At 50.1% G+C, this 19,654-nt stretch overlaps 1 protein-coding gene across 1 annotated transcript in view; it reads left to right on the top strand.

Moving 5' to 3' along the window:
- Positions 1-392: 392 nt before the first annotated feature.
- The window catches only part of MYT1 (myelin transcription factor 1), a gene marked incomplete at its 3' end in the record, with an annotated part of 42,077 nt that continues 22,815 nt past the window's right edge, over positions 393-19,654 (top strand). Inside the window, exons 1-8 of the mRNA XM_082325530.1 lie at positions 393-488; positions 8,434-8,488; positions 10,313-10,343; positions 13,707-13,769; positions 14,551-14,798; positions 15,690-16,559; positions 17,172-17,306; positions 18,720-18,810. Of these exons, the coding sequence (XP_082181656.1) occupies positions 8,434-8,488; positions 10,313-10,343; positions 13,707-13,769; positions 14,551-14,798; positions 15,690-16,559; positions 17,172-17,306; positions 18,720-18,810 (1,493 nt within the window). The 5' untranslated portion in view covers positions 393-488. The remainder of the gene's footprint in view (positions 489-8,433; positions 8,489-10,312; positions 10,344-13,706; positions 13,770-14,550; positions 14,799-15,689; positions 16,560-17,171; positions 17,307-18,719; positions 18,811-19,654) is intronic.

Below are 19,654 nucleotides of genomic sequence, written 5' to 3'. Positions count from 1 at the left end.
CGGTGCTGGCAGCTGCCTTGCCCAGCCACCAGTGACACTGTTAATATTGTGTTTTCCAACCAAGCTGAGCAGCGATGCCCAGTGTTTGGGATAGGCTGAGGGCGCACGTGGGCTGCTCCTGCAGCTTGGCTGATGCGTGGGAGCCCATTAGGTCTCTGAGCCTTCATTTACCCCAATTGCAAATTCTTCACAACTGGGGGCTCTTGGCCTTGGAGTGGCACCATGGGGTTCTGCTTGGGGCATGGAGACCCTCAGGCAGGGTTTGAATGGCCATTAAAGAAAGCAGGCAGGGAATAAATACTGCATTTTTCACCTCCGGTTGATGCTGCTGATGGGGTGCTGGGCTGACTCTGCATCCTGACCCCGTGTTCCTCTTCCTTTCCCCAGAAAATGAGTTTCGGGGCGAGCTGCTGAATCAGAGGTGGACCTGCGGAGAGAAGATCAGCAGCTGCGAGGGAGCCGCCAGCCTGCACGGCACACGCATCAAGGTGAGCAGAAAGCCCTCGGTTCTCCACAAGCGTGTACATTTTTGGTACAGTGACCTCTTGCCCCATGCATTGGCCATGGGACGAGGGCCACCTGCTGCTCCAGCCCTTATGGACCAGGTGGTCCTGGGGGGATGGAGCCTTTCCGGTACCCAAAGCGATGAGCGAGACTTGGAAGTATCTGCCTCCTTGCTACAGCCAAACCTCCTGCATGGTGAATCCGGGCAGAGAGGGCTTCCAGCTGTCAAGATTTGGCTTTGAGTCCAGATATTTAAATCCTTGCCTTCCTCTTCTGTCCCATCCTTCAAGGGTGGCTCAGATCTGGATATTTAGGTCAGTCCCAGCCCTGTTAAAATAGGCCCTTTCTCCAAGGCGCCGGCTGGTCGGAAGAAGCCCCTCGTACGCCAGGTGAAGCCGTGGTGCCTTTGGAGGAGACAAGCGAGGCATTCATCCCCACCGGGACCCCGGGCAGCTCTTGGGGGCTCAACAGAGCCACTCATTTACTGCTGCAGCTGTGGCTGATGAAAGAGGTCCAGCCAAGGCTGTCAAACCTCCTGGCAGATTCACTGCCAGCAGATTAGGAAGCTTTAATTAAGCATAGAACTGGGCTGCTCATTACGCAAATGGCACTTCCTGTCCCATTTTGGTCTCTCGGTAACGAGGCACCATCTCAGACGGGTGGATGGACCCACCTGGGTGGTGGAGGAAGCCCTCTTTGGGTGACTGATGGTCCTGACCCTTCCTGTATCCCCAAATAAACTGGGCCCTGGGAAAACCCCAAACCAGCAAAAATCCACCCTTAAAAAACATCCTTCTTCTCTAACAAGCTGTCAGCTGCAAGCAGGTGTCGCCAGGAAAGCTCACACCTTCTTAGAAAGCAGAGTAAGCAGTTGTTGCTATATTTAAAACAAGCTCAATTAAGGCTTTTCTATTGAACCTGCCAAATAAGCACTTAGATTAGATTAATAAGATTGTTGTATGTTAATAAAGCAATGATTACAAAAGGTAATATTCCTAGTACCTGGTGCTCATCTAGTGCTCTGCCTCTGCCAAGCACATTGCTAATATTAACTGTTTCTTGCAACCCCCAGCTCTGCTTATCTGTGTTTTAACAGTGACTGGTCTGGGGGCAAGAGGAGGAGGTGGGGAGGGGGCATCTGATGTGGGAGCAGGATTTGGGGAGCTGCAGCTTGTGGAGGTGGTGGTGCTGGTCCTGCAAAGCCAGGTCCACAGTCACGCCGTGGGATGCCAAGGGTACACAAGGGCCTGATCCTGTGCATCTCTGGCTGCAAGACTGAGCCTGCTGGCCTGAGGTGCGTGAGTGAGCAAGAGGTAAATTCTGGTCCTTTGCTACAAAAGCCAAATTAAACTTGAATAGGAAGGGGGAGGAGAGGGCTATCGTTGGCTCTCTATGAGCAGTTTTCCCCATGTGCTACTTTAAATCCATTTAGGCAAATTTTGAAAATATTTCATTGCATATCAGTGCAGTAGCATATTTATTTTCTGCTATATTTTCCTAAAATCCAGGTAGAACTTAGGATGGTTTAGGCCTGGATATTGTGTGTGTGCAGCCCTCTTATCTCACAGGGGGGAAAGAGGACTCAGTAACCTTTGGATCTGCACTGTGTGCGTACGCTTGCACTTGCATGTGTGCTCATAAATACATATTGTATTTAAATGTAGTTTTCTGTGCCGGTTACAGCTTGTAATCCACAGGATGCACAGTGGTGAAGGACAATGGGATGTGGGGCAGGTTTACTTATTTATTTTTGCCTGTAAAGAAGTCCAGGTGCAGGATAAAATTTCCCATGACAGGTCTGAAATGAGATCTCTGAAGAGTGCTGGGGAGCGGTGCTCTCTGCACGGAGCCAGCTGAGACTGTCCGCACGGACGCTCCTGCTTGCGCTCGTCCTGGACCACGGTGGCTGATGGAGAAAGGAATCTTTCTCTCCCAAATCTCTCTTCTCCCGTGCCACGGTGAGCTAGCTGGGGGTACCGCTGAATAGCGGGCAGGCTGTTGCTGAAGGCTGGCTACTGTTAGGACAGGTAGGGCTGACGTTGATGGGGCCACCAGAGCCCACTCCCTGCCACGAGCACCGGCTGCCGCAGTCCTCTTTGGAGACACGCACATAGCTCGCTTCAGCAATCACCGCGCATTGTGCCACTCGAGGGTAATCTTATGAAAAAGGCAGCTTATTACTGAGCTTGAAAACAAGGGGGTTGAAGAACTGTGATATTTCTTTTCCTCCCCTACCCCTCCTCTCCTGGCGTAAGAGCTGTTTGCTCGTATGGAGCCACTTAGGTGTCTCTGCGCGTGAAATGGCGTTCGGATTGCGTGTTGTAACACTTTCAAACAGTCAAGAGGAAAGTATATGTCAACTTAAACTACTGCATATGAAATCACCCCAGCCTAATGCTCAAATGCCAGCGCTGCGGAGGCACACGGTACAGCTGCGGCTGTGTCAAACGTGATGCTCGGGAGCATCTTTTCTGGTCCGCTTCACTTGCGCGGAGGATGCCTCTGCTATCGCTACAGAGCATTAGCGCTCGGTAAGCGTTTCATTTGCAGCGTTGGGGTTTTTTTTGGGTGGGGGTTGGACCCTTTCTGCAAATGAAAACTGACAGCACGGCTTCAGGAGGATGTTTGTGACACAGCTGTAATTTTTAATTTGAGGTGGGTACAAGCTGCGGTTTTGTGTCTAAAGATGTCAAAGCAAAATCCTCCCCCTGACTGCAAGCCCAAGAACATCGCACAGGGTGTCCTTTCCTGGAAGCAGTGCCAGAGCAAAAGGCAGACGGTAGTTTATTCAGCCGAGGACAGGACTCACAATAGGTGGAATGTCAGGAGGATTTAAATCAAGGAGCAGGGAAGACCCTAAAGGAAGAAGGGAAAAAAAAAAAAAAACCCTAACCTCAGAGTGTGGTTATAAAATAGCAGCTGGGAGCTACTATTGAGCCTTTTTTAAAAAGTAGAGGGAGACTCTTGATCAAGGGTTATTTCTTCCTCCATTACCCTTTTTTTTTTTTTTTTTTTAAATTTACCAGCTAGAGAAGGTCCAGCAGGACGAAGCCCTCTTTGTTCCCCGCAATGACCGCCGACGCCATGGCACTTTGCAGAGAGCAGGGGGGAGACATTTGGAGACCCAGATCCAGGTCTGCCCACCTGTGTTCTGCCTGCAGCAGCCAAGGGGGGATTCCTCACGGGCTGGAAAATAAAAACCCTCCAAAAGAAATCAGGGCAGCCATCCAAACCCATCCTCACTGCTTGGTGGGGGCAGTTTTGCTGCCTGGCTGTGATTTGCCCCATAGTTTGCATCCAGCTGGACCTTGGGGTTTGCTCCCTTTGTTGGCTCGTGCTGATAAGGCGATCCTCGGGTAGGAAAGAAGCAGCAAACAACAGTGCAAGTGAACCAGCAAATTAATCTTCCCTGGTGAGAGCTTGAAGGAGTTTGCTGGGACAAGGCTGGTGATGGTGGAGGTTTCCCACGCAGCATCCTTCTCCCCTCCCTTCCCTCATCCTAGCTTTGAAGCCAGCCCTGAAACAGGGTTGTGGGAGCTGGACCATCTCTGTGCATGGTCAGGGAGAGTGAGGTATAGGGGGGTCCCACCTCGTTAGGGCGGTTGGTGCTGTCTTTTCCCTTGAGGAGCTAAAGAAGGGGCTCCTTGGATCTGGAAGAGGGGAAGGACTGAGTGGAAAACCACTTTTCAACACTTCTGTAGGAAAAATGTAATTTTCTCTGGCATTTTCCTCCTCCTGCTTCACCTGCTGCTAGGCAAATTTAGGTCTTGTTTTTTTAACTAAAAATAGAGGCTCTGTCTGTCTGTCCCTCTAAAGCTCGGACACAGCTTCTTGCAAATAGCATTTTGCTATATCCACAAATAAGCACTGATGGAAGCTCTGCTGCTTTCAGAGTAAAATAAATATTCCTGCTGAATCCTCACCTCCCTTTGTCCAGCTGAAGGCTTTTTCAGCATGTTTATTTTCTCTGAGCTCCATGGTGCTCTTGAATACATATAAAATATTACCGCTGACCGCGGGGAATTTCAGCATGGCCCTTAATGGCATATTTGCGTAGAGCTGTCGAAGCCCAGGCATACCTGGGCATCAGTGCACGGGAGGCTCCAGCGGTTTTATGTTAGCACCTCGGTCTTCCATTAGAAAAGAAATGTGTATTAAGATAAGAAAGAAGAAGAAAATATCAACCCTGTAGGTACTCCATAAAATTAAACTTCAGATCCTTGCTGTTGTTCCCAGGCTGTATTGCTGTAGTCTTGGCAGCAGAGCAAGACCGTTACTGTCGAACTAGGCTGTTAAAATTCACATTGTATTCAGGTTAAACTGTCCTTCTAGTTTATCTGTCTGAACTTCATTGATTTAGATTTGCAGCACTGGCACATCGTCACTATAGCTTGTATTATGGTCGTGTCAGGAAGCTCCTTAGCGTGGGGCAAACATGGGGTAAGAAACAGCCCCTGCACCATGGCACCTTTAGAGGGCGGAGGGGAAAGAAGGGGCGCCCAGGGATGAAGTGATGTTCTCAAGGTTACCCTGGCCGTCAGTGGTGGAGCATGGAGCTGAATCCTGGGGCGAGTACCCTGAGCCCCAGCACAGGGTCCTTTCCACTGTGTTGTCTCCAACGTTGGGTTAAGAAATCTGCTAGATGCTTCTTTTGGTTTAATGTGAGAGATAACCCAGCCATAAGGTGAGGAGGAGTGGTATAAACCTCTGTCTTGTTCTAGCTGGACTAACATGCTCTGGGGCTGGCATCTGGTAGCAATAATTTATTTGCAGGTTTCCTTTCAGATTGCTTTGTTTTCCATTCAGAGTTAAAATAATAAGAATGAAATCCGGATAGCTTCTCAGCCTGGCTATTATGCGAACAAGGGAGAGAACAAATGAAAATACCCCGTCAGTCTCCAAGGCTGCAAACATGCACTATGTGACCTGAAATTTCGTGTTAAAACGATCTGTCTAGAGGGCTTCTCGCTGAGGAGGCAAACAATAAAGGACAGTGGTTTCATGTAACCTTCATGCATCCGAGCCCGATAACCACGGAGGCTCCAGAAGCACAGTAATGGCCACGACAGTTAATTTAAGTTGCCTGGGAGGAGCAGGGGCTGAGCTCAGAAATGGATCTTTTTCCTGATGTTTCTGCACTTTGGTGGGAAATGAAGATTTTTGAGGACGATGCTGCTGTTGATTTAAGCTGAGAAAAGGAGCCTGATGGTAGGACAGAGCCTGGGTGTGCAGAGCCCACCCCATCCCTCCGGTGCTGTAAGTGAAACGTTTTAAATACACAGCAGTGGGGCTGTGTCAAGCTCTCTAACCAAGTAATGGGGTCTCCCCTATGGGGAAAAACTCCAATAATTTAAAAAAAAAAAAAAAAGGTTGCTTTGTACGGTAGGCCAGGCAAGGCAGCCTATTTGGCTTTTCCATCCTTTGGTCCTCAGCAAGGTTGGCTCCGTCCCTGCCTTAGGTGGCCCCTGTCCCCTTTGCCCATGCGGTGACCGAGTGTGCTCCCGTCTTCCCAGGGCATTTGATCCTGGCTTGAAAGAGGTGTTGAAGGCAACGGGAGGAATTGCTTTATGAGGTGCTATGGTGTAGCGAGGAGCCTGGATGTTAGCTCAGACGCGTTACCTAATTTTTTGAAGACAAATGTGACATGGAATTGGATCTCTCCCATTTATAGGCAAGCAGCTTGTCCTTGAAGGGCAGGTTTAAGAAAACTGAAGTTTTGCTCTGCTTTTCCCCCACTGTCCCTGCGGGCTCCCAGCCCTTCCTCTTCTTTTGGCCAGTGCTGGCATGGTGCAGGCGGTGCCTGTTACGCTTCCCGCAGCTTTCTCTCCTCTGCCGCTTTGAATAATTTATCTGCAGGAAACCCATATTGCCAAGGCACCAGCCCAACACGTGCCAATTCCCTGGGAAAACTGTCAAAAAAAAAAAAAAAAGGAGAAAGAAACAGCCCTCTGAAATTCATTTTGGTTGGAGGCAGGCTCCCAGCAATCAAATGTATTAGTCGTATTGTCGGCGTGCAGCGGCGGCATTAGCTAGCTCGCTCAGCGCACGCCGACGTTGAAAGGCTCGTAAATGTAATGAAGTCCCTTTGACACCTGCTCCTCTCCACACTTTAAACGTGAGCCATTGGTCCGCAGGGAACCGGGCCTTTAAAAATAGAAATTACAGTAATTGTCTGCTGTGTTATTGGGAAGATTGTAATAAACGTGGAGCACAACACCGTGGTGCCACGAGCTGAATGCTGACAGGATGCATAAATTGCTCCAGGTTTTGATTTTTTTTTTTCCTCCCCTCTCCAATCTCCCCATCTAACAAATCACATAAATCATTGCGTGTTAACGCCGCCTTTCCAGAGGGTGGCAGTGGGAGGGTGAGAGGCACTTGGGGCAATTTCATCCCTCCCCTTTGAGGTGTTTTCAGCTGCGGTGCCCCATCCGCTGGGGACCTCCATCCCCTCTCCCCTCCTGCCCAACAGTCTCCCGCCCTCCTCACCACCCCCAAACCTCAGGGGGGACACGGGAGCCCCAAACCAAGCAGTGCATCCTTTGAGGGTGATGGGTGAGGACCCCCGGCCCCTTCTGCTGGGGAATGCGAGCAGCAGCCACCAAGAGTTTCAAGGCGCACGGGGGGATGCGGTGGCACATATCATGTGTGCATCATCCCCACTGCCATGCGTGTCCCTTCCTGCTCCTCGACCAGGGCGAGCAGCTGCTCGTGTCCCCCCTTCTTTTGGGGGTGCCAGAGGGTTGGCTGTGGGGCCTCCTTGTTTCAGGATGGCACGGGAGCTGGTTGCATCCCTCTCCAACTGGGACTTGTAGAGGCTGGTCCAAAGAGAATTTGTTTTTATTATGTCAAATCCCACTTGGAAATGGTCCTTTCCCTCTCTTTTCTCTCTCCCTTTTTGTTATCCTAGGAGGAAATGTCCCAGACGGTAACACTGCAATAAAACTGAAATCATCTTGTCCCCAACCTCCCAGGCTACGATCCACCTCCCTGCTCACACCCCGATCCTGCGTACCCCCTTGGCGTTTGCTGCCAAATGCACCTGCCTGCAGAGAGAGCATCTGCGTCAGGGCGAGATGTAAAAGCGGCTCTTTGACCACTTCTGCAACTTCCTTGACAAGTTTCATGAAATCCCATTTCTATTATTCTCGCTGTATCTTCTTGCCCCACCGTGCAGGTCCCCTGGTTTCGCTGCTCCCACCTCCAGGCACAGCCTGATTTCAAAGCTTCCCCCAACGCCGGGACGCGGCTGCAGAGCCCGTGTTGCACCCCAGAGATGGCTGCACTTCAGCCTTCCGCTACCTTGTGGCATGTTGTGATGTTTAATTAATATCAAGCACTTTGAAGTCCCCGATGTTACTTATTCATGCCTGTATTCCCCACAGACCTGTTTGATGTCCACGTTGCAGAGGTTATTTAGATGCAACTCTTTGTGTCAAATTTAAGCAGAGAGGAGAGGTTGCTTTTTAGGGCACTACACAAAAAGTTGTCTTTCCCGGGCACGAGATCAGCTCGGCTGCATATTCAGAGATTTCTGAACAATTATATGTGCCAGCTACTCACCTAGGTGCTCACAGCACTTCCCTGGTATAAATCCAGGGAAATCAGTTCTGGCCCTAACAAGTGACACCTCAGACCCAGCCGTTTTCCACCACGGGCCATCACATCTGGGTGTTTGTCCCTCTGTGGTACCCGACCAGCAGAGAGTCCTTGTTGTGTCCCAGGATGTGGAAATGAATTTAAGGTTGCTAAATTTGGGCACTGTGGGTTGAACAATAAAATCAGTGCAAGAAACCTCTGTCCCCAAACCAGGGGCAAGCTCTCCCTGCCGCCCAGGGATTTACACAGAGCAACAACCACACGTGAGATTGTCCTTTAACAACAATTTTCTTGTTATCTTTCAACAATTATCTTTTCTTTCCATTCCAGATGAGTTTAGAAAATGACGATAAGAGAGCACGCACGCGATCAAAGTCTATCAGAGGTGAGCAGCTGGTTATCCTGCAGCGTGGGGATGCATAGACCCGAGCTCCCTGCACTTTGCTTGTTCCAAATAGGCTTTGATTTTTCAGGTCCAGGCTTAACTCTTTAAATTATGTTTACTGCCCCAGCCCAGCCCCTCCAAAATTTGTCTACAAACCTGGAAAACTCCCAACTGCAAACCTTTACAGGTCCTCGTAATATTTAACCCTCATCCCCTACACCCAGGAGAAGAAAAAAAAAAAGGAATTAAAAAAAAAAAAAAAGCCCCTTTACATGCTTTGCTTTAGGGGGATCGCAATCACTGGAGCTTCAGATCAGCTCCTGGGGCTTTCATCATGCACACTCTGCCAGCGGCTTTGAAGTTGCACATCTGAGAGCGCCTGGCAGAAGTAGCGCATGCTGGAGAAGCAAACGGGGCCGTCCCCGGCAGGGACGTGAGGACAAATGACTTGTTAACGCAAAGCTTGATTGTTATTTATTTTTGCTATTGGTCGTTCTTTGCGTGCTTTCTCTCTGGGAGAAGGCGAGGTGCTCTGATACAGAGCACAGGGTGCCACCTCGGGTGGTCCCGTGGCCGCCTGCGATGGTTACAGCCTGGCCTCTCTGTTTTGGTTCCTTTTTGTGGCCGTGGATTCGATGAATTGCAAAGGTGGCTGGAAGTGAGGGATGAACGGGGCTGGCTGAAAAAGTGTGATGGCTGCAGGGACTGCAGCTTCACCCACACAGCTGTGCCGGACCACCCGCCTTTGCCCCGACCCACCTTCCTCCTTGCTCTTCTCAGCATCCGCGCCTTTTAAAAACAAACCAAAACCCAGATGCTGCCAATTGTGCTGAATCAAGCTCAGATCTTTGGGTTTCATTGCTTTGTTGCACGTACATAAAGGTGCTTGCTCAGGTTGCTAATGAGCGTGCCCTCGTTCTATTTATTTTTCTCGCACCCTGCCTTCCCCACGCTCGAATCTGGGTTTCTTAATGTGAAAAGGTAATTTATTGCATACACCCTGGGACTTGCCACTGCCTCCAGTTTGTTGAAGCTGGATCCCAGGAAATCCAATTAGCTCAAACAAATTGAGCAAACGTGTTATGGTTTTTAGCCTGGGCAAATTTAGGCTTGTGTTGTGTGTTTTTTTTCCTCTTGATTAGTTGGATTCCTGGCTGGATGTAAGGTTTCAGCAGCGATGCGATGTTGTTGTATGTTGTTATTGTAAGCAGTGGGATGTCCTCTTATTCACAAGTAGGGAATAATCCCTAAAAACCCTGCAAACTATTGTTTACCCCAAAAGCCAAGTAGCAAATCCCCTACCATGTGTCTGAGCGTAGGCAGGGGCTCCCGCATCAGTCCGGTGTGATGAGGGGAGGAGAAAAACGTGCCTGTGCCTGTTGGTAGGTAGAGGGTAAATGCGGCCATTGCAGCAAAAAGTAGTGAACTGTGCAAAAAGTAACCGAGGAGCATATTTTAAAGGCAAACATAGAGAAGAAGGCATGAGAAAAGTCGGTCTTTACTTAAAAGTGTTTGAGTCATACGCATGCATATCAGTATAGCTCCATTGACTTTAAAGTTGTCATGTATTTAGAGAGAGTTAAGCATAGGCATGAGGATTTACAGGCAGGATTATGATTTACTACAGGCTGGCACGCAGTAAACGATGGCAGGGTAGATTTGCCCTTTCTTTCCCAAACGGGATGCCCGAGGAGGCAACAGAAACCCAGCAGCAGGCAGGAGAGGATCCCCCAGAGAAGGGGCATGTCCTGGGGGGCTGGGCACCCCTGTTGTGGTTTTGACCTTGTGTTTGTTTCCATTGCTGCGTCCTGCGCCTTCGCCCAGTGCCCACGGAGCTCATCGGCCAGGAGGTGAGGTAAGGACCCTGCTCCTCCTCCGAGGTGGGAGGGAGGGAGGGGAGGCCCTGTGCTGGGACTGGCTTGGGCAAAGACCCACAGCTCCTTACAGGCTTGGGAACCTGGCTGAGGGGAGCAAAGCTCTGGGACTAATGGGGTGGAGGTCTTGCTGGGGGGCTTATATTGATGGGCACCTCGTTGTGTCCAAGTCCTCAGGGCACCACCTCACAACACACATCAGAGGAACCACAGGAGTTAAAGGGACAAAAACACAAGCTCTGGATGGGTCACAGTAGACTGAAGACCCTCCAGCCATCCTCTGAACCACCCCAGACCTAAACCCCAGCAAAACCTAATGCCCATGTTTTGTATTGCAGGATCATTAGGGACAACATCCTACTAACCAGAGTTTCTTTTCCATGTATTTCGCATCCTCTTCTTGCCCCCAAACAACGTTGTGTCACATCACTTCTCATGCCAGATGCTCCTCCTTTGGCCCTATGTCCCCCGTTGAGCCACCGAGGTCCTGTTGTCGCTCATTTAGCAGCGCTGGCACGCCAACAGCGGCAACCAAAAGAGCCGGAGCAAGCCTCTGCAGCCCTACAGAGCTTCTCATTATAAATAACAGCCTCCTCCATCTCTAAGCTCCCTTTAAACCTTGCACAAGGGCTTACGCAAGAGGTAGGAGTCTTTAACCTGGACAGGCGCTAATAGCAGGGGCTGCCTCTCCTAGCAGCCTCCGTTAGAAAGCCGTGAGTGTCAAAGAGTAATTGGACCTTAACCAACCCAATTTCAGAGCGTTTCTGCTCCTCCGCTCTCCTATTACTCTGGAGAGACGGGAGGAGCAAGCGGCGGGCATGCCACTTCTCCAACTTTTATTGCTGAACACTTGAGTGGAGGTGGTAATTGGAGCAGGTGACATATATAAGGGGCAGGACAGAGTGCTCCACAAAGCCATCTCTGCAGCTGTCACCTAATTGCCTGATTAACTGGACGATTAATCGACTAATTGGAAGCAGGGCATCGTCTGCATAACAATAAGAGGCCCTTTTGTCAAGCATATGAAGGCTGCGGAGAGGGGGAGAGCAGGTCGGTGCGGTGGCTGTTGCGGGGAAGGAGAGCAGCTTTAATGGACCTCGAAGCCCCTTCCCCCTTTTGGGATCCTGCCAAAATATGGGAAACCTCCCAGGAGGAGAGCGGGAACAAGAAAGCCTGGCCCAGAGCATGCTGAGCATCACCTCTGCACTGGTGCTTTTTAAAGGGATTAAATTAACACACCGAAGCCGGCGACATCCCAAATCACCACCTGCTTCGGAAAAACTCAATGCTGAACCACTTGGCTCTTTCCTACTTATTTTTTATTGCAGGCTTCATTTCATCACATTAAAAATGGGGTGGGGGTGGGAATCAGCTTTAATTGATGCAGGAAAGCTTATAAAAGGCTGTAACATCTTCATCAGAGCTGCTCTTGTTTCCCAGTGAATAAGGCCTTTTTCAGGCAAGTCACTGGTAACATAAACACCGCTCTGTCTTTTGGCATGCAGTCACTTAAAGCGTGTCTGGGGCTGCTCAGGACAGAGCAGCCTCAGTCATGACTGAGGGCAATTAAAATTAAATAGACTTTCAGATCATCAGCAGAGGGAGCAGCGAAGGGGGGAGCTCCTTTTTCCAATTATGCACGTTAGCGGGATGAGATCTCTTTTATATATGACCTCGAGCATTTTGCTCGGGAAGGGATGCCTCGCTGGCAGGCAAGACCCCAGGCACGGCGGGGCTGGGGCTGTGTGTGCACGCTGAAAAAGCTGGGAGCCGTCGCCCAAGCGATGGTGTTGGAGGATGCTCAGCATCTCGGGTTGAAATTGGGCCATGAGCAAAGGGGCCAGCAGGAAGGGGGACTTCATCTTGGAGGGGCCAGGAGGTGCAGCTTACACCCACAGCCACACACCCGCCTCACCTAGAAAGCCGTGTCCCCTTAGGGGACATTCTGCTGTCATTTGCCCTTTTAGCATCAGCTTTGCTAAGCTAAAGCAAGCCGGTCTCCCCGAAGGAAGGATTCCTACTCCCCTGACAGTTCACTAGCCCTTTCCTGTCCCGGTTCTGGGTTGAATTATATTCTTTGAACACAGCGATCTGACTTGTGCAGGGTGTTCTGGGGAGCTGAGCCGTTAATAACCCGCCGGTGCACCCAGAGCTGCTGCATCCATTAGCACACTCAGATCCTCCTTATCCTCAGCTTTCTGCAAGGGCTGAGCTCTCTGCTGAGAGCAGAAATTCTGAGTCCCTAAAGCCTGTCTTGGCACTTGGTACTATTCAGTGTTGTCCCATGTCTTTTACTCCAAGAGTGACGGGCTGGCCAGATCCCCTCTGGGCTGGCAATGCCTTCTCCCTTTGCACTGCCATCAAGAGAATTCATTAGCACTTCCAACTTCCCGGGCCGAGGGTGATACGGTGCTAAATGAGGTTATTAATCCTACATGACTCCAGAATTCCTCAGACATCAGGCAAGTCACTTGGGCATCCTCTAATCAATGCCATAATCTGGTTTTGCCAGAAATGTTTGCTTTAATGCTTCTTATCTGGAGCCCTTATAGCTCCTGGAGCTGAGACTAATTACCCCTGCAGGGGAGGCGTGCGGCCCTGCGCCGAGGGATGCAGCAAGCAGGCTGCTTCGCTGCAGCCCGTGGCAAAGGCACCAGCGGCTGCAAGCACTGCCCAGAGCTCCCTGGAAGATCTTAACTCATCCTCTTCTGCAGAGCAGCAGGAACAAATGCAGGGATTTGGGAGATCTGGTTACCTAAATCCCATCCCTTCCCCCAAAAGTGAGGCTCTGAGGTGCTTTTGAGGATTTTTGTCCTGGTGATCTCCACCCGAAGTGCTCTGGCTAAAACCTCCTCCATCCACTCCCAGCCTGCCCTCTCCAAAAAGCCACCCATTTCTTACTGCGAGGAACCCCACTTCCCTGATAAGCCATCAAATAAGCGAAAAGCCCATGTCTTCCTCCTGCATCGGCGAAAAAGAAAACTGAAGGGTGGTAGTGGGGAGGCAGAGTGCGGTAGTTGTCTGCTTTTTAAAAGCTTGCTCTTACACATGCAAATCTTTAATTAAACATACTCATAAAACTATAATGAACCGTTCATCTAATTAAATGGGGTGAGTCATTTCATTAATTTTTAGCAAACTGCAAGCCTGCTCTCCTGCCCTCCTCACTTGGAATTCAAAGGGACAAGCTGAGCCATTTGAGGGAAATTATCTTCCCTTTTGTGGTTGTTTTGTTCCTTGTGCACAGGTCCTGTTTAACTGACCATAGTTTATACACTTCTAATTAAAAATGAATTCTCCGAGTCCTGTTGCTGTTCTTGATGGTTGCTTGTTTCCCTCTCAAGCTGTCCAACCCCAGGCTGTAACGGCTCAGGACACATCCGTGGAAAGTATGCAAGACACAGAAGGTGAGGCTGGGTCAGAGGCAGTGGGGATGGAAAAATGCCAGCAAAAGACTCAAAGACAGATGTTCACCGGAGAGAGGCTGGTTCAGAGCAGCAACCCAACTCACCTGCCCCAAATCTGCCTACCAAAGAGCCAATTTTCTGTCTCTCCATCAGTCTGTGAGGGATCCTGGGGGATCCGGTTCACCAGGCTAACAGCAGCCTTCCCACAGACCCCAAACCAAGGCAGAAGTACCTGGCTCAGGCACCTGGGGTTGATGGGAGCTGTCAGCAGGCAGAGATTTTGGTCTGCTTGCTGCCTCTATGGATGGGGAGGGGAAATGAGAGTGCGCTGGCCGCCTTCGAGGCCAGGCCAGCCTTAACTGATGGCTTTCATCACCCTGTAACAGTGAAATTGGAGTGGTTGGTGGACCAGGGGCTGGTTCTGCATCCCCTGCCTGGTTTCATGGTGGCACTGGTGGCCATCACCGACAGTGGTGCTGGGAGCTGTTGGTCCTGCTGCTCCCTGGACAACGGCTGCCCATGGGCCAGACTGCTGGAGTGACCCAGCATCCTTGCACTGACGTCTGAGTAAAGTTGACAAAGTTGCACAAAGCCAAGGTCTGAGAGCGGCTCTTCTGGCCACAAAGGCTTAAAACAGCTAAAAATCTGGGCTGCTGGATGATTTTTTTTTTTAGTATTTTTGTATTTGTCCCACTTGCCTTTGCCTAACCGGTTCAGATGCCATAGCCATGCCTTTCTCACTCGGCAATGCCTCCTCTCTGTTCCTTGATCCCATCTGCAGTTTACAAAGCTGCCCTCTAGCAAAGAAGAGGAAACTTCAGGATGCGGAGGCCGAACATCTGGTGTCGAAGAGAAAATCCCATCCGCTCAAGCTGGCCTTGGATGAAGGCTACAACGTCGACAGCGACGGCAGCGAGGAGGCTGAGGCGAAGGAGGAGTCTGGCTCCGACGAGTCGGAGGGGACGCTGGAGGAGGACGAGGCGGAGGCGGTGGAGCAGGAGGAGACCCGGAGCCCTGAGCCGGCAGAAGGTGCTTTATCATTATTGATTGCAGAGCTATGTTCTGCACAAGAATAAAGGCCAGAGAGTGTTAATAACGAGGAGTTATAGCTCCTCTGAATTATGTACAGGATGGGTTCTTCAATTATTACGTTCGGTGGCAGCAAAACGGCAAAGCTCTGGTTAAGCTGAGGGGATACGCGCGGATTGTCTCTGGTGTCTTAAAAATGGGAGCTTTTCCATCAGGGATGCTCCGTGGGGAAAGACCCATGGAAAGCACAGAGGAGCTCACCGCATGGCTCAGACGGCAGCGGGGAAGAGAGCTGGGGTCCCGCATCAGTGCCTCGACGGGCTCGGCTGCCTTCCCCTTGCAGGAGCTGTCCCCCGACCGGATCCGGCTGCTCTCCGAGAGGAGTGACAGGCAAACGAGCTGGGTGTCCAGCCGGGGTCCTGGCACTGTGTCGCTCCCCGGTTTGGAGCCCCTGGCTTGGGGAGCACTGGGAGCGAGGGGGCCAGGTGGCTGCTGACGGTGGGAGCTGGAAGCTGCGCACATCTGAGCCCCACGAAAGCTTCAATGGAAATCCCCTTTCTACCTGCCATTCCCAAATGCAATAAATTAGGCTGCTCCAGGGGTGTAACAGCCAGGCTCTGGTTTCAGTTAAGCTTAAATAAGACAAAGAGATGTTTATGAGCTTATACAATTACTTTCTTTTCCCCCTTTTTTTTTCTTTTCCTCCTTCTTTTCCTTTCGCTCTTTTTTCTCTTTCTTTTCCTCACTCTTTCTTTTCCTTCCTTTCCTTCCTTTCCTTCCTTTCCTTCCTTTCCTTCCTTTCCTTCCTTTCCTTCCTTTCCTTCCTTTCCTTCCTTTCCTTCCTTTCCTTCCTTTCCTTCCTTTCTTTCCCTACTTCCCCCCCCCCCTCAGAGAGAAGCCCAGCAAAATCAACCCATTATGGACAAAACACGGCAACAAGTACGTCTGGGCCCAGCAAGGCCAACTATAGCAGCTATCAAGAAATAATCGCCAACTCTCTCCTAAACCTAGGCCAAATAGCAGAGGAAACCCTCGCCATCGAAGGGCAGCTGCCTGAAGCTGAGCTGCAGGTCTCCAAGCCGCCGTCCAACGTTGTGCATCTGGTCCACGAGGATGCGGGAGAGGAGTTAGTGGAGGAGGAGTGCGACAAGGAGATCATCATCCAGACGGAGGATGCGGAGGAGGTCATCGAGGTCACCAGCGAACGCAGCAGCGAGTTGTGTCCTGAGCACCGGGACGATGCAAACTGCGAGGAGTCCTGCAAACTGCAAAAAGCTGAAGCAGAAGAAGAGGATGAAGATGAGGAGGAGGAGGATGAAGATGAGGAGGAGGAGGAGGAAGAGGAAGAAGAGGAGGAGGAAGAGGAAGAAGAAGAGGAGGATGAAGAGGAGGAGGAGATGGCTCCTGAAGTGATCTGCGAAGAAGCTCCTCACACTTCTCAGGACACCCAGAAAAGCCACTGTGAAGGGCAGTTCAGCCCAAAGCCCGAGTACTCGGTCATCGTGGAGGTCCGGTCGGACGACGACAAAGACGACGATGCCCGCTCCCAGAAATCGGCAGTGACCGATGAGTCAGAGATGTACGACATGATGACGAGGGGGAACCTGGGGCTGCTGGAACAAGCCATCGCACTGAAGGCCGAGCAGGTGAAAATTGTGCGGGAGCCCAGCCGGCTGCCAGGAGAGCACGTAAAGCACTTCCAGGTGGACGAGAAACAGAGCAAACCGCTGGACAGCATCCGAAAGAGCTACTACGGCAAAGGTATGGGGACGAGCCTTCGCGTGTCTCTTTCCTTCCTATTCCCAGCTGAATTTGTCTGCTCAGCACCCCATGAAAACTAGGCTGCTGGGGGGTTTCACAGCGCACAGAGGGAATTCAGCCACAAATCCTCAATGTCCAGAGGGATGGGGACATCCTAGCGGTCAACAGTGAATGCACAAAATGATGGTGTCCTCTACGTCTCAGCAGGGGAACTGCATAGCTAAGTTGCCTGTTGGTCTTGAAAACCTCAGCCTGGTCAGTAGGGCTGGTTTAAAATCCAAGTGGGTTTTAAAGTAGTGGTAGGAGTCTGGCCACAGCAACACAAGGGACTTGGCGGGGGCTCAGCTCCCCTGGGCCGCCCGCTTGGTTGGTGTGAGCTGCTCCACCCTCCTAGCTGGGTTAGCTACTTAAATTGCTTTGCTGATTTTAATTTTTGAAACTTCCAGTGTTACAATTCCACCTTCAGCAAAAAAACCTCCAAACCCAAAGTTTTCTCCCTCTGTGACTGGAAAAGTGGTGGGAAGCATCCTTAGCAATTTTTCTCTCCTTTCCACCTCTTCCCCTCCAAATCCGCTAACCCGCTTCCCACTGCCCTTTCCCCACAATCCCTAGATCCCTCAAGACCTGAGAAGCGAGAAATCAAATGTCCAACTCCTGGCTGCGATGGGACCGGCCACGTCACGGGACTCTACCCTCACCATCGCAGCCTCTCTGGTTGTCCGCACAAAGACAGGATCCCTCCCGAGAGTGAGTACATGGTGGGACAACAAGGCTTGCTTAAATTAGTCTGAAGCCTTATTTCCTAGGGGGATTTTTACGCCTGATGGGTAGAGCCGTCTCAAGGCCAACGGGCACTCCAAATAGTCCCAAATGATGTGAATTTTATGACCAAGTCTCTAGCACAAGCCTGATGTTAATTCTTGGTGTATAACAGAGTCTCTGCCATGGGATGGTGCTTTTCCAAGTTTTTCTGGGATGCTTCTATCCACCAAACTGTTATCGCTCTTCATGGGAACCGCTATGGAGATTACAAGGAAGTCCTACCCTTCTTAAAGATTTTAGCACCATCCTGTGGAGAACGAGGTCCCTTCTCTGAAAATCAAAGAGGTGCTTTAAAAATGATGCCCACCTCCAGAGGTGTGTTAAGCCATTCCCATCTTTACACTGAATGTCCCATATTTTTCTCTATTTGGGATATCATGTTGGGAAGAAGGGGAAACTCTTTCCTGCTGTCCGAATGTGCTGAAGGTGTTGCCGTACAGCAGACGAGAGGGGTCGTTCAGGACGTGCAGGATAGCTGAGTCCCCTCCTACACTGGCATCACTGTAAAATTCACAAGGTGCTATATCGAGATTCGTCTATTCCACAAAAAATATTTATCATCATTGTAACAGATTTATATATATATATATATACATAGAGGGATATTTTATTTCTACCTCTCTACCAGCATCCTAAATAGCTTTCCCTGTGCATATACATAAAAATCAATGTTGTACGTTTATGATAATGGCATAATAGACAAAAAAAAAAAAGGAGCCCTTTCTTATCAGTAATTTCAAAGGTTGCAGACCTGCCATAAACACGGAACTGCAAGAAACAAGGAGAAAGTATAGCTATCTTCACGCAAGCTTGAATGCAAGAAAAAATATTAATAAATAACTAACACAAGCTGTGTGCTTTAGAAAAGCTTGCAAATCAAATTATTTTCTTTACTTTTAAGGTCAGCGCTGCAGGAAGCAATAATCCTGAAGATTAAAATAAAAAAAAAAAAAAAAATCAAACAAAGACTAGTCCGAAGGATAAAAGCAGTGATACAACTTCAATCACTTAAAAGTACCTGAAATTGGGAGACCTGGCTCCAAAACAGTGGTGGGCGGGAGGGGCTGGATGGGGGAAACCGGACTGCAATCGGCAAACGAGGAGAAAGCCCAGGCTGTGTGCAGAGATGCTAATCTAGTGCTGACCTGAGCACTGCTGCCTTGTAAATCTTTTTTTTCTCTACACGGACGAATTCTAATTACAGCATTTCACGTTCCCTGATTTCTAGGAAACCAGCGTACAAGACTTGATGATTTTGTCTTTTTTTTTCTTCCTCTGATTTTTATCAAGTTGTTTTTGCTTCCCTTCCCCTCTCCCCTTCCCCTTCTCGCTCTGAAGTCTTGGCGATGCACGAGAACGTGTTGAAATGCCCCACGCCAGGCTGCACAGGACAGGGTCACGTCAACAGCAACCGCAACACGCACAGGAGGTACCAGCTTTGACTTCTCCTCCGTAACAGCCAGGGCAAGGATAGCAGCAGGGCAACCATCCCCAAAAGCCTTGGCTTTACTCTTGGACTGAGAGATGGTGCAACTAAGATGGGTGAAGCAGGGATGAGCCTAAGACAAAGAATAATATGAGAAAGCAAGACGGGTCAGTGATTTCGGGCTGGGCGACAGAGCAGAGCAATGCTTCCAGGCTCGCAGGTGGGACTACGGGGGGGTGGGTGCAGGTGGGGGTTCAGGGAAGAGGTGTTTGGCACTAGGGAAGCAGAGGGTGCCTGGTGCAGCTGACTGGAGGGTGATGTTTGTGTTGGTGGTGTGGCACTTAGCAGGATTTCTAGGAATTTCCACCATATTTAGACTGAAATTAGTCTGTGATATTGATGAGCTGGGACTCAAGGTCCTCTTGCTGTAGGACCTCAGCCCAGATGTGGGCAGGAGGAGACAGGGTTGCGCTTTAGGACCTGTAATTATACCCCATGCTCTGGCTTCGGTTGAACTCCAGCACTTTTACAAACGGGAAGGCTGCAAGCCAAGGGGATGGTGCACTTAAAAGCTAGAAACTTTCCAAAAAGCCAGATGAGCTTGTGCTACAGGGGTGCGCTCATGAATTTATGATTTACCATTCGTTGCACTTGAGCTTAATTGGCAGAAAGCGACGGCTTTGTAAATATTGATGTGTTCGCAGGCGCGAGGTAAGTTTGTGTTGTTACTTGTTCAGCCATGGAAGAAGCTGGTGGATGCCTCATCGTAGCCGTAGCTGCTAGAGGAAAATTAGGGAAATCTGCTTGGTTAATTGAGATGCTTGGTTTGGTGCAGGCAGCAAGCGAT

The sequence above is a fragment of the Platalea leucorodia genome (assembly GCF_965183815.1).
Source record: "Platalea leucorodia genome assembly, chromosome: 13".
Taxonomy (NCBI): Eukaryota; Metazoa; Chordata; class Aves; order Pelecaniformes; family Threskiornithidae; genus Platalea; species Platalea leucorodia.
The sequence above is the reverse complement of the archived record's forward strand: the minus strand, read 5'-3'. Positions and strand labels throughout refer to the sequence as shown.